This window comes from Equus quagga, chromosome 18 (assembly GCF_021613505.1).
Source record: "Equus quagga isolate Etosha38 chromosome 18, UCLA_HA_Equagga_1.0, whole genome shotgun sequence".
NCBI lineage: Eukaryota > Metazoa > Chordata > Mammalia > Perissodactyla > Equidae > Equus > Equus quagga.
In genome coordinates this window covers 2,902,721-2,916,061 of record NC_060284.1, presented here as the reverse complement: position 1 = coordinate 2,916,061, position 13,341 = coordinate 2,902,721, and the positions used below count along the sequence as shown (strand labels likewise).

At 48.5% G+C, this 13,341-nt stretch overlaps 1 protein-coding gene across 2 annotated transcripts in view; it reads right to left on the bottom strand.

The window, feature by feature from the left end:
• PGM1 (phosphoglucomutase 1) overlaps positions 1 to 13,341 on the bottom strand; it is a 60,137-nt gene that overhangs the window by 13,425 nt on the left and 33,371 nt on the right. For both annotated transcript variants that reach the window (XM_046645591.1, XM_046645590.1), the window contains exons 2-7: positions 12,364 to 12,526; positions 11,874 to 12,020; positions 10,115 to 10,240; positions 7,606 to 7,796; positions 6,631 to 6,785; positions 3,966 to 4,081 (exon numbers count right to left, since the gene is read on the bottom strand). In XM_046645591.1, the coding sequence (XP_046501547.1) occupies positions 3,966 to 4,081; positions 6,631 to 6,785; positions 7,606 to 7,796; positions 10,115 to 10,240; positions 11,874 to 12,020; positions 12,364 to 12,526 (898 nt within the window). The remainder of the gene's footprint in view (positions 1 to 3,965; positions 4,082 to 6,630; positions 6,786 to 7,605; positions 7,797 to 10,114; positions 10,241 to 11,873; positions 12,021 to 12,363; positions 12,527 to 13,341) is intronic.

The window sequence follows — 13,341 nt, the reverse complement described above, 5'->3', positions numbered from 1 at the left end:
AGCAAAAAGAAATTTGCAAAGCATTAATCTTTGCAAATTTCTTCTTCAAATTATCACTCCTACAGAATGCATCATCCCTAGGACCTTTTAAAGACGGGACAGGAAGAAAATATCAATGACCTCTAGACATGACCAGATCACAGTTTGCTGGCATATTTCCAGGCGACACCAAGTTGATCTTAACCTGGTTTCCCACCCCTCTTCTCAAGCCCCCACCTCCTGAGGACGAGTTTCAAAAGCGGGGACATTCTATTCTCTTCAGTGACTTCACTTTCTGTTTCCTTCTCAATCTCCCAACAAGTTCAAGGTAGGATGGAACTGACCACACTGCCCTCCGCCATTGTGTGTAAACATGGACATCATCATCCACAGTCAGGGGAGCAAACAGCTCGGCACCATGAGATCAACCAAAAATAACAGGTCCGCCCTGTCTAGTTCTGGTGCCCATTTCTGAGTGTCTGACAAAAACACCTTCATCCCCGGCATCTGTGATGCGGATGTCCGAGGAAGTGTCCTCACCTCTGTGGCTATGACAGTCATGGGACAGCTGCTGTTTCTCCACCGTGAGCAGAGTAATGTCTGCTTGGTAACATTAGTCAGATTACGGCTTGTGCTTTTAAATGCTGGTGGTTTGTTTTCTCTGGTGAGCCGGTTCTTCTAAGGCTGACTCCTCTGCCCCGCTCTGCAAGTAAACGTTTCCTTTTCTTTTACAAAAGTTCCTCTCTTCCCACAAAGACCTTGGGCTTCCAACGCTGGACTAGGCAGCGGGAATGGGGCTGGGTGCCCACAAGTCCCAGACTGCGGCAATAAGTAGGTGGGCACTGTCTACTGAGGGGGGTGTTGAAGCAGAAGAGCACAGGCTGGTCACTTGTGAGTCCAGCAACACACAGGACATTATATTGAACGGCTTTCAAAGTCCTTTCTTTTCCAACACCAGCACTCAGTTTGTCTAAACGGAGGGTGCCAAGTGAAGAGTGTGTTCGCTCATTCATTCAACAAGTGTTTGCTGAGCACCTCTTCTATGCTGGGCTTTAAGAAGCTCTGGGGATACGATGGAGAATAAGACAGACGTGACTCCTGTCCTCACGGAACTTCAGTGGAGCCGACAGACGTTAACCAAATAATCATAAATAATTGCAAAATTACAGCTACAATATGTGCAAGAAAGGAGAAGTGTGTGGTGCCATGAGAGCCCATGGGAAGGGGATCTGACCCACTCTGGAAGATTAGGGAGGCTCTCCTGAGAAAGTGCCTCTGCTCTCGCCTGGAAAAGTATAGAAATAAGTTACCCTGTACTCCACTGAGCTAGAGAATTCAAATATTTCAAGGTTTGCAGAATCACTAATGTCCACCCTGAGCAGCGGTGCAGGCGCCCTGGCGGGCACTCGCCGGCAAGGCACACAGTGGGTGGAAGCGGACTCCTCACAAACAAGGAGATCAGAAGGTCAGTTAAGTCCGGCTGCGCCTGTCCACAGCGGCGGACACCCCTGGCTATGCAGCCTGGTTTTTAAAATGTTTATCTCAGGAACATTACAGAACAATTTTCTTTTTTCAAAGACAGATAGAACGAGCTTGTGGATTATACTCACGAGGCATTCTCTCTTTGCATATAAAAGATATCGGAAAGAAGAGAAAGCCAAGGTTGGCACTGAGTATCTGTTGAATGGGTTGGTAAGTAAATAAACAAGAACAATCTTAAACACGGAATAGTTTAAAATCTAATACTTGGGTTCAGAGAAGTCAATTCCACAAACGTAATGTGGGAGACTTTCCTTGGCAAATACTCCTTGAGTAAAAACTTAAAGGGGTTTAATTATCCACAGCATCACATGGGCTAGACAGCACTATGAAACGTCCTAAAAGCTAACATAACTGAAAGTTATATCAAGAAAAGTACAGTGCCCACTTCTCTAAAAATAATCTTCCTACTCTACACTTTACTTGTCAGGTCAGCCCTGGAGGATTTGGGCTCAGTTCTGGACATGATCTTCTAAGAGGGGCACTGGTGAACTTGGAAGCATCTAGAAGGTGCTGAGTATACAAACAAGGTGAAGTGAAGAAGAACTGGAGAACCAAGGGTGGGCGCCGGCAGAAGAGCAAACCTCTAGGATTTGAAGGCCTGTCACGTGAGAGAGCAGCAGCTTGTGCTGTCCCATCTTCAGGCCTGTTCCCAGCCTGTCAACACCAGGGACTCCTACCTGGCTCCAGGGCTCTGACCCACCTTGCCCAGTGCTTCCCACATGGGTCTGTGGGGCAAGGTGTTACTAGATAGACCACAGAAAAAGAGATATGCAGTGAACTGTGTTTAGGTAAAACTGGACAAACAGGATTCCTTACAGTCAAATGTTTTAGAATCTTCAAATGTTAATATCACGGCAAACATCCAAGTTTCCCAATTTTCATTGAACCCAGAACCCTCTCACAGAACTAGTATCTTTCCACACACCCAAACACCCTGGGAACCCTTTTCTAGGCTTTTCTCTTTTCATTAGGCTCAGCACTGATACAGGTGCGCGAGGTTAGGAAACCAAATGTTAAGGCGTGCTGCCTGCCTTCAAATACAGCTTCCTCCCTAAAGAAGAGCGATGAATACCAAGCCTGCCAGGAGACCGCTGGGGGCTTCACAGGAGGGAAGACCACCTCACAGGTTCACTGGGCATTCATCCAGGATCCCATGGAGTAACGGGCACCGTTCATATTTTATGAGGTAGGAAAGGACGACGCAGTGGCCTTGTATCCTCAGACCAAAGACCTAGCACCTTGGGAGATCATCTAGCCTTCTTTGTGGACACTGTTCAACCCCAGGACTCACCTGTCTTTCTTAATACCCTCTAATGCTCTCAATTCAATTCATTACCAAGGCGTAGTGCCACTCCCTCAAGGATATTAAATTGCTTAGAACTTTGTGAACAGGTGTCTCAAATTTACCAACTCATTCTACCCACCCTACTCCCAGACTTGCTGGAAAAGAAATGAAATCAGGATTCTACTCTGTTTAACCTGCATGAATTACAACTCGATTGCAAGGCTGATAGAATGCTGGGTTTTGATCTTCTTCTCTTCACCAAAAGATGGAAGTAGAGTACTGAAGGACCAAGAAGATTCGTGCTTTTACTTCAAAATATTGGGTAGAGACTATCCGGAGGAGAGGAAATGTGGCCGCTGAAGCACCTTGCAATCTGGCTGGAGACTGACAGGCGGGAGAGGGCTACACGCAAGTGGATGGTGGATAAAGAGAGGGACTGACGTGGGCAGGAAGGGGTAGTAAGAAAGGGCGCGGAGGTGGCACTTCAGGTCAATAGTGGGACAGTCAGAAACGAGGAGGGATGGCACAGAGGTTGGGGTCTAAGGGTCTTGGGACAGTCCCCAAAGCATCCCACGTTCCACTCTTTCGTTGTACCACAACTTACACACGCATCCTCATGGACAAGGACGTATTCCAATTTCTTGATCACCTCACAACTTAGTTCCACCCTAACGGTCTCCCTTCATTTAACCCTAAGAAATCACGATTTGTTGCCATAGAAAAGTTGGGTCTATTAAAGAGAAAGGCTAAATGCCGTGCTTAAACCTCCTCCTAAATTAAAACAAAAAACTAACTCCCTCTACTGTCCTTCTTCCCAGAAAGCAAAACATTTATAAAGGTTTCCTTGACCACTGAGAGAAGAAAATACATTTATCATTCTGTTTAATCCCTACAGACTCAATGACCATGCTGCCGAAGAAGTCCCCAAACTTCCTGTCTCGGTAGACGGGATCCTCTGAAAGTAAAATTAGCCCTCCTGGGCTGTGGGTGCTTGCAGCTTTTCAAATGTGTCGCCGTCATCAGAGTTGTTATAAATAAACAGGGTCTTGATTAGGATACATGAGCTCCCGATGCTATTTCAGTGCCGCCCGAGCATCTAAGCTTTCACTGCAAGGCGTGTTTACAGGGAAGAAGTGGTCATGCAGGACTGCCCACTTACCGGTCCCGAAGCTCTCCTCCCCACACAGGGACAGCTTGCTTGCATCCATCAAATTTCCAAAAAACTTCCAGCCAGTTGGGGTCTCATACAAAGCGATCTTTGTAGCATTAGCTACCCTTCAAAGGCATGAAACCAAAGTTACATCACAACAGGAATGTCAGCATAGCCACGTGAGGGACGGAAAACAGCAACTGTTATCGTAACCAGGGGTCCCGTTGAGCACTGCTCAGAGGCCTACATGATTCTAAGATTGGGGGAAAATTGTAAGAGAAAACTTGTGCACAATGGGCTATTATATGTGGAGTCAGAGGAGCAGGTAGGAGGGGAAGAAGAAAGAATTAATTCAGATCATTGAGTCTAATATTTCCGAAGAAGCAACAGTAGCACAACGTGCCAGGCTGTTTCCTAAGGTACTGAGCTACAGGTGTGCTGGATACAGACTGCATCTACACCCATTGTACAAAGCACAGAAGAAGGATGTTTCGATGCACCCATAATCCCAGAATCAGAGGATACTGCGTCTAGGAGCTCAGCCTTTTAGAGGAAGAAAGGGCGTCTAGAAGGGGATGCGAACGGCCAAGGTCACACAGCAGGATGACCAACTGCCCCCTATGGGCTGCCCATCACTGCTCCTCTCAGCTCACCAGAAGGCCCCGCGGGACAGTGCCAGTGGGGTCTCCCAGTAGCACCAATGTCACCCACACTGATCCTTGCTCCCCCCTCCCAACACATGCTTTACTTCTCCCTACACTCTTTAGACTATTTAAAACCTTCTCTGAGTGACCTTTCTTTCAGATCCTTTTCCCTCTGAATAGGAAAGTACCCACAGTTCGCTCACTGCTGGAGTGGGGTTTCCTTTCCAGAACGCCCGCCTTAGTGCTAGCAAAACAATGTCATGTTTACACTCTAACATTTGAGGAAAACTAAATCTATGATTTTGAAAACTGAAAGTGCAATAAATTTTATCTGGGTAATGAGGTATTTCTGTCGGGATTCTCTATGTGGATTATCAATTTTTCCAAAAATTTGAATTAAACTGTCTTGGATGACACAGATGGTATTCTAGGACCAGACAGGTCTCACGCACAACAGCGTCATGGAAACCAGCTTGTGACTGCAGACGGAGGCTACGGGGCAGAAGCACCAGAACTGGGAAAGCCTAGCTCTGATTTAGCTGCAATGTCCTGGACAAAACTCTAACGTCTGTGACCTTCTGTTTCCTCTTCTTTAAGCATCAGCTGAGATGGCGAACATGAAAAAGCCCTGAGAATATTACAAACCACATACGAATGTCAGTCATCACTTTCCTGTTGGCTGAAGTGGAGTGAGCACTAATTCTGTAACACACCCCCACCCCATAATAGGAAACTACTGCACAGCCCACGGTGGGGAGTGAGGGCTCTGGCTTCCATCCTGACTCAGCCCTTTACCAGCTGGGTGACCTTGGGCAGGTTACTTAACCTCTTCATCCTTTTGTGTTCCCACCTGTAAAGGGGGGCTGCATATAGCATTCACCTCATGGGGTTGGTCTGAGAATTCAGTGACTTCAAACATACAAAGTACTTAGCGTCTAACACAAGGTAATGTTCAATAAATATGAGCTGTTATAAGAGCCTCGATACACACATTCTGCTTTCTTCTCCAACCTTGACATTTTGTTTTTTTGGTGAGGAAGATTGGCCCTTAGCTAACATCTGTTGCCAATCTTCCTCTATTTTGTATGTAGGGTACAGCCACAGCATGGCTTGATGAGTGGTACACAGGTCCGCATGTAGGATCAGAACCCGAGAACCCTGGGCTGCCAGAGAGGAGCACACAGACTTAACCACTGCACCACCAGGCTGGCCCCAAGACCTTGACCTTTTCTTCATTGACTCATTCTTTATCCAATCATTCCGCAAATGTTTACTGGGCCCCTACCATGTCCTCATTAATATTCTCCCTAGTCCTCATTTATTATTTATTACTTATATTTTTAAATTGTCTTGGGTGTAAATGAGGTGATATATAATAAATAAACAGATAAGGAAATTGAAGATCAACTGTCTACGTCGCTGGGTCCTCTCTTTCTCATAAGAATTGAATGCAATTTTTTTAACTGTTTGAGCTTCCTGTTTAAGTAGATTTTGGATGAGCATTTACTGTGTCTGTGTGTGTGTATCCGCGGATGGGCGGATGAGGAACGTTTCTCTAAAAGTTCCCTGGAACACCGATCTCACTCCAAATTGCTCTTTTGCCCAAACTCTGCACATGCTGCCAAAGGAAGCGATTCCCCAGAACATCTTCCCCACAGCAAAAAGGCCACCTACTCATCCTCATTAACAGTCAATCATTCGTTTCCTAGATGATGTGTGTGTGTCCTACTGTGTGCCGGGCACACGGAGGTCAGGCAGAGTTTGGGACACTGAATCGGACAGTCCTGTCTCTGCAGCAGTCTGCAGTCGAGCAGGGCAGCCCGTCCAGTGAGCCGGCGCTCAGATCGGGGGTAAGTGCTGGATGGAAGGGAGCACGGGGCGGGGGCCGTGTAACCCAGAAAGTACTTCACCGCCCGGCACGACACAAGTGCTATTGAGCACCCCTTGTGCACATGTCCTCGCTGAAAGGGGAGGAAGAGAGTCCCGGCCTGGACAGGGGCCCGGGGGCCCGAGGGCATGCAGAGACCTACCGGTCCAGGGCCCCGCTGGTGGGCATGCTGCGTGCAAAGCCGCGGACCCCGGTTTGCTGGAAATACGGAATGCTGAAGATGTTGGCAGCAATGACAGCCACGGAGTCTGAGGGGTTCACGAAGAAGCCATGCTTGCCCAGAATCATGTTTCGATCCTTTGGGAGAAGGGGAGTCAAAGGAAGATCTTTCAATCAAACTGCTGAAGAAACCGAACTCTCTTACCTGGGGGTCTGTAAAACTCAGAAGGATGACATTTACAACGGATACATTTACTCATACTGGGTTCTAAACACCGGACTTTGGTTCTAATGGATCTGTGAGGGCCACCGGGCCAAAGGCGCCCCCACACCAAAGAGCGAGCACTGTTCTCAATTAAGGAGCAAGCCGACACCGCTTCTGGGCCGAATGCTCTGCTCTTCCTCCAGCCGACTTTAACCTCCCAGAACGTTTCCAAACTCGGGAACCACCAGCTCCCCCCCAGGAGAGAGGAAATGTCAGCTGTTTACAGAGTTTGGTATTAATCGTAGAGAAGGAATAAAAGGTTAATTCTTTTCTTGTAGCTTCAGCATGCAGCTAATGTGAATGAACGGATGGGTATATCATCAGTCCAAAACCCTTCCCAGAGACTGAATCAGGAGCCAGCTGCCGGTCGAGAGCAGAAACCTACCTTAGGATGGGTGTCGAGAATGCAGCCAGCTCAGGAGCCGCCAGTCATTGCGTCATCCTCTGGCCCTAAGCACCCCGCCCCCTCAGCAAACACAAATGTCTAAATCAAACACGTGGGATACATTTCAAGGGCTCTTCTCCTGTTCAAGAGGGTCCTCTAACAGTAAGGCAGCTCTGACCCCAGGCACAGCGAGGGAGCCCTGACCGTTGCCCGCTAGGCCCAGAGGGTCTGGCAGACGCAGCCCACTGTCCCTCTCTGGAGGATCTGGCCTGGCCCACCCCAGTTCACTTGCACACGCTTGGACTCACCCCATCTCCATCAAAGGCGGCCCCAAAGTCGTGCTCCCCTGTCTTCATGGTCTCCACCAGGTCAGCTGCGTAGGTGAGGTTGGGGTCGGGATGGTGGCCCCCAAAGTCCTCCAGGGGGACGCAGTTCACTGCCGAGTTTGCGGGGGCGCCCAGCTCTTCGCAGAGGATCTTCTTCACGTACGGCCCCACAACTACGTGAAGCACGAAATGAAGAATCAGGAAACAACTTACTGAAGCGTGTGAGGATCGGGGGACGGGGTCGGGGCGTTCTGGGGAGAACGGCATGAACAACAAGGAGAACGTGCGAACCGCGTTCTGGGCTAGCGGAGAGGGAAGGCCGGCTGGAGTCGAAAGGTCTACAACAGGAACAATGAGAGGTCGGGACGGGAGGGGTGGGGCCAGTCGATGAAGGAAAGAGCGGGGCAAGGAGGAGGCTGACCACAAGGAAGGCCCTCCTGCACACCTGTGCCAGCTGCTGCTCAACCACCTTCTCACTCATCCTACAGAAAGGCCCACGAGGTGGCACAGTTCAGTGTTTAAGAGCCTGGAGTGTCTGCGTTCAAATCCCAGCTCTGCCAATCATTGGCTGTGCAACTTCGGCAAAGTGATTTAATCTCTCTGTGCCTCCATCTGCCCCATCTGCAAAATGAGGATATAGTGGTAGCTGCCTAACAGGGTTGCTGTGAGGATCAAGTGCGTTAATAGACAGGAAGCACTGAGAACAGCAGTGCACGCATGTTCTAAGTGTTGCATCGTGACGATCACCTCCAATTTAGGGACAAGAAAGCGGAGGTTCTGAGATGAAGCTTTTCACCCAAACTTACCCAGCTCGTAGGGGTGGGAGCTGGGATTCAGAGCCCTCCTCTTTCTGCTCTAGCCAGCTCTCTGACAAACTGATTAAAAGAATACAAACAAACGAACAACAGAACAAGGAGCAAGAGGAAAAATGTCACCTACTTTATGGTGACATTTGCTATACCCACCAAGAACGTTCGTCTCTAAAATCCTGAGAAGGCACAGCCTGACACCAGCAGACGCCGCAGAGGTCAGAACAGTCTAGAACATGCGTCTCCCATTAGGGGCCACATGGGAAGGGGGCCAAGGACACAGCACAGAAGGAGGTCAAGGCAGCCAGGGCTGTGAGGGCACTGAGAAACTGAGGCAACAGGGGAACCGAAAGGCCTGCCGAGACGTCCACTTCATGGCCAGCTTCTCCTGCCAGCAGCTCATCACAAGCCCCGGGCCCGAGGCAGCCCAGGCTCCTCCTCAGTGCCCTAAAGCGATGTCTGTTTTTAGGCCTTTGCACAGTTGCTGCAGCCACCGCCTCAGCTGGGAAAGACCAGCATGTGACCTCCCGCCACCCTAGACCCCTCTTCTATCAAAGCTGAGCTGGCTGCCGCTTCTTCCAGGAAGCCTTTCTTGACGCCCCTACTCAAACGAGGCCTTCTTCCCCACCCCAAAGTGGATACTGGAAATCCTGTCTGCCTCTCATTTCGTTGGCCTGGTAGTGGGGAGTTTTCGTCCCCCTCATCTCCCCAAGCATCGAGAGCTCCTTGAAGGAAGCCGTCAGCTGAGGCCCTGCCTCCCCCGCAGCACACATGGGGAAGGCACTCAACACAGGTCTGCTGGATGGTCTGAAAAGACAGAAGAGCTTCTGTCTGAATGAAGAAGCAGACCCGTTCTGCAGGGTCCCAGAGGCCAGCTAGGACCCAAGGGGAGAACTCGGGTCCCAGGGACGGGAGACGTCAGCCCACCAGGGGAGGACTTCTAGCCAGGGTTTGCAGTGCAGCAGGGGCCCCAACAGCAGCCTCGAAGGGTTCAAGCACAAGCAGGCAGCTGGATTCCAACACCAGCGAAAACCCTTGCCACTCAAAGATTCTAAAATCCTAAATTATTACAAAACCAATAAAAAACATAAGCACTCAGGAATTCCCATATTCCTACATGGAAGAAAATCTTATGCTTCTCATTCACAATGACAACTGCCGTCTCTACCAACCTGGCCACACAACCCAGAAAAGAAGAGGGGGAGACACAGATCCTATTGTTCCTGAATTTAATCCTCAGCTTGCTTCTGTCCTCGTCTAAGAAAAGGCGCATGTGGGGGCAGACGAGCGGGGGTGTGGGGCTCAGGAGCGTGTTTACCACATCTAGCAAATGACGACCGCCCTGGAAACAGATGGCGCATTGAGGAAGAATGTAAGGTATCTTCTGAGGGGGAGGAAGTGTCCACAAAAACTGGTGCATGTTACTCAAAACCTGATGCTTAACGCGGAAACACTGACCTTCACACTAACTTCCCACGAGGAACGTCTCCGCTATTTTTGCTGCACACGATTAGATTTTTGTCTACATGAATATTGCTCTGAAATGGCTGCAAAATAACTGTTTAAAAACCGCCAAACAGAGAGAGTCTTAAGAAAAGGCTTGTAAAAGCATCATGATACACATGGTGGAGAGCAGCTTCGCATCTTTGAGAGAAGGGAATGGAGGAGAAACGGCTCCATACCTCCATGCATGGCATCTATACGGATCTTCAGGCGGTTTGGACCGGAAAGTAGTTCTTTCAGTGCATTGAAATCAAAGATGTTTCTCAGCATCGTAGCATAAGCTTCCACCGAGTCCACAATTTCCACTGTGAAAACAAGCAACATTAAAAGATGGAGGAACTAAACATTTAGAAATATTACCCTCTGAGGGGCTGGCCCCGTGGCCGAGTGGTTAAGTTCGTGCGCTCCGCTGCAGGCGGCCCAGTGTTTCGTTAGTTCGAATCCTGGGCGCGGACATGGCACTGCTCATCAAACCACACTGAGGCAGCGTCCCACATGCCACAACTAGAAGGACCCACAACGTAGAATACACAACTATGTACCGGGGGGCTTTGGGGAGAAAAAGGAAAAAGTAAAATCTTTAAAAAAAAAAAAAAAAAAAGAAATATTACCCTCTGAGACGATTACATTGCTGTAAACATGCAGTAGTTATTTCGAAAGGACAATTATCACGCCTCCAATATGCCAGGGCTGTTACATGGTCTCTTACTCAATCCTAACAGCTTTCCTGAGAGGTAAGTGTCCTTAGTCCTATTTTATAGATGAGGAGGCTCAAGTTCAGAAAGGTTAACACCCTGCCCACCGGCCTGGGATGGGCACAGGGCATTCTCACGGAGGTCTGCCCGGCGGTAAGCCCTGCCATGCCGCCACATCCACTCCTTGTCCTTCTCCAAGACAGGTGCCTTTTGGTGTCATAAATAACAGAAAATATAACACCTACTTTCCTTTCTCCAGGCCCACTGGCATCAAGACTTAATGGTAAAAAGCAGAAAAAAATTTTTTAATGAATCGCTCCTCACATACACTGCTAAAGGAATAAGAAACAACTTCGTACCGTTGTTTTTGTTGTTGGATTTTCAGGGGTGTGAATGTTTTCAAAACATTAAGAATTTAAGAAATTCTCTACTGGTGTTTTCTAAACCCTGAGAACGTCTTAACGATGAACCAAAGCGCCGTTTCTCTTCGTTAGGAAGTGGCCGTCAGCTCTCGAGGGGCGGTTCAAACGAAACACGTTCCGTGAAGCATTAGAGCAGAGTCAGAGCTCAGGCTCACTGCCAAGCCTCTCGGCTTTGTTCACCAATATGAATCACTCGATAAACACTGACTCTACCAGTTATCAGCAGTCCACAACAAAGTGTTTACCACCGCTGCCTAACAGGGAGTTTCAATTTAGCCCCAAAACGGTCTAACTTGATTTCACTGAATATCGGGGCAGGAATAACAAAGTCGAAGTGCAGGCTCGGGGACCACTCGCACCTGAGTTGGAACCTGGCTCGCCGCACCCTGGCTACGTGACTGGAGCCTGCTCCCCAGGCTCGCTCAGCCTGTGTCTCCCCATCTGGAGAAAGTGCTTCCCTCACAGGGCCACTGCGAAAAGGAAACGGGATAACGTATCTCAGAGCTTGGCCCATAATAAAAGCTCAGACAAGTTAGCTGTGAATGTCATCTTACAGGTCTTCTCGTCAAGGGCGTTCATGTTAAAGGTGTGGAAACCGAGGCCCAGAGATTTGGAAATGACTGGCCCCAGGTCACACAGCTGACCCCTGGCAGGGCCCAAGTGCCCAGATCTCTAGACGTCGAGACCAGCTAACTAATGCACGCACAGCCTGGTGAGCACAGTCGTCCCAAAGCTGAAGACCCGTGTTAACGAAACCTTGAGAGGCAAATCGCTCACGCTGGAACTAGGAATGGGCGGGATGGGGAGGAAAGTCCACATGCCTGTGAAGGGTTTGAACTTGTTTTCCAGGTCAAACTGCTGCTTTCCCAGGACTCCGAGGTCTACTTTCAGGTCAGGGCAAATGGCATATTCTTCAATCGTCTTGCTGATTTGGAAAATCTTATCAGTTATGGCTTCCGGAGCAGGACCTGGAAATCAAACAGCAAACAGTGGGTCATTTTGCGCAGCTGACCTGGAAACGGAAAGAACACCAAGCTCATCGATTCCTCTTCACTAGCACATCTGCCGCTCCATCATCAGGCAGCAAAGTATCAGGATTTTCCAAAAGAAAATATTATGTTAATGATCTTCCATGCATGGCTCCTCACGTTTGGGTACAGCAGAACGAGAAGAATTTCATTTTCATCAAAGGGAAACAAAGCACCTCCTTGTTAAGGATCAGAACCAGAATCCTGGCCTCCCAAGGCCTCAGTTAATGGTTTATCTCACTGAACATAAAATTCACCGTCTTCCAAATGACAGCAAACTCACCTCCATTGGAAATATTGAATTTGATTCCAAAGTCTCCATTGGGCCCTCCTGGGTTGTGGCTGGCTGTCAGAATGATCCCACCGATGGCTTTGATCTTCCTAATGATGCAGGACACAGCAGGGGTGGAGAGGATTCCATTCTGTCCAATAACCAAGCGGCCAATCTAGGAGAGGAAGCCAGAGCACATACTTTCACACCAATAAAGGCAGCGATACTGCACGGAAACACCAGAACGGGCGGACAGACAAAGCAATACTCTGCTGGACCAGAAAAGATGTTCTGCTGCAAATGTCTACAGCTTGGGTTCTTCTTCTTATTATTACTAATATATTAAAGTAGAATATTGTTGTTGTGAATAATATTACGATTGAAGTAGAACATGCATTGTTGACAAAGCCATTCCTCTGGACAGTCTGTGGGACTTTGCCATTTCAGGACAGACCGTGATCTGGGGGTCTGTAAGGCTCTGGCAAGAAAACACTGAGTATCCCCAACAGGGCCTGTCCAGACAGGTTCACAATTTGGATACACCAAAAATTTGTGAGAAAACCCACATTTATATCCAGTTCAATCATACTTTCAATCTACATTGGGAGAGAAGATATAAGTTGAACTAGTTAAAGGAATTCTAACCCAAAGATAAGGTGTTTGTAAATTAAAATGTTTGGAAAAGTTAAAAAGGGCAAACTTTATATGACGAATATTACAAAATATATCTCATAAATTCATGTTTCCAGCCAAGCTTAGGTTTTGATATGGTTGGTTCCCTCAAAGCAGAACACACCCACGCATGGTAGGGTGACCCGGGGTTACCACCTGGGCCCAAGGCAGGGAATGCTGGGAGTTACTGGGTACCAGTCAGACCCACCTACACGAAAGGCTGCAGGTGGGACTTCTGTTACCTTCCCATACCTCTCACAGATGGTATCAGCACAGCTCCTGATCTTTCCTCGCTAAAATGACAGTAATTTATACCTG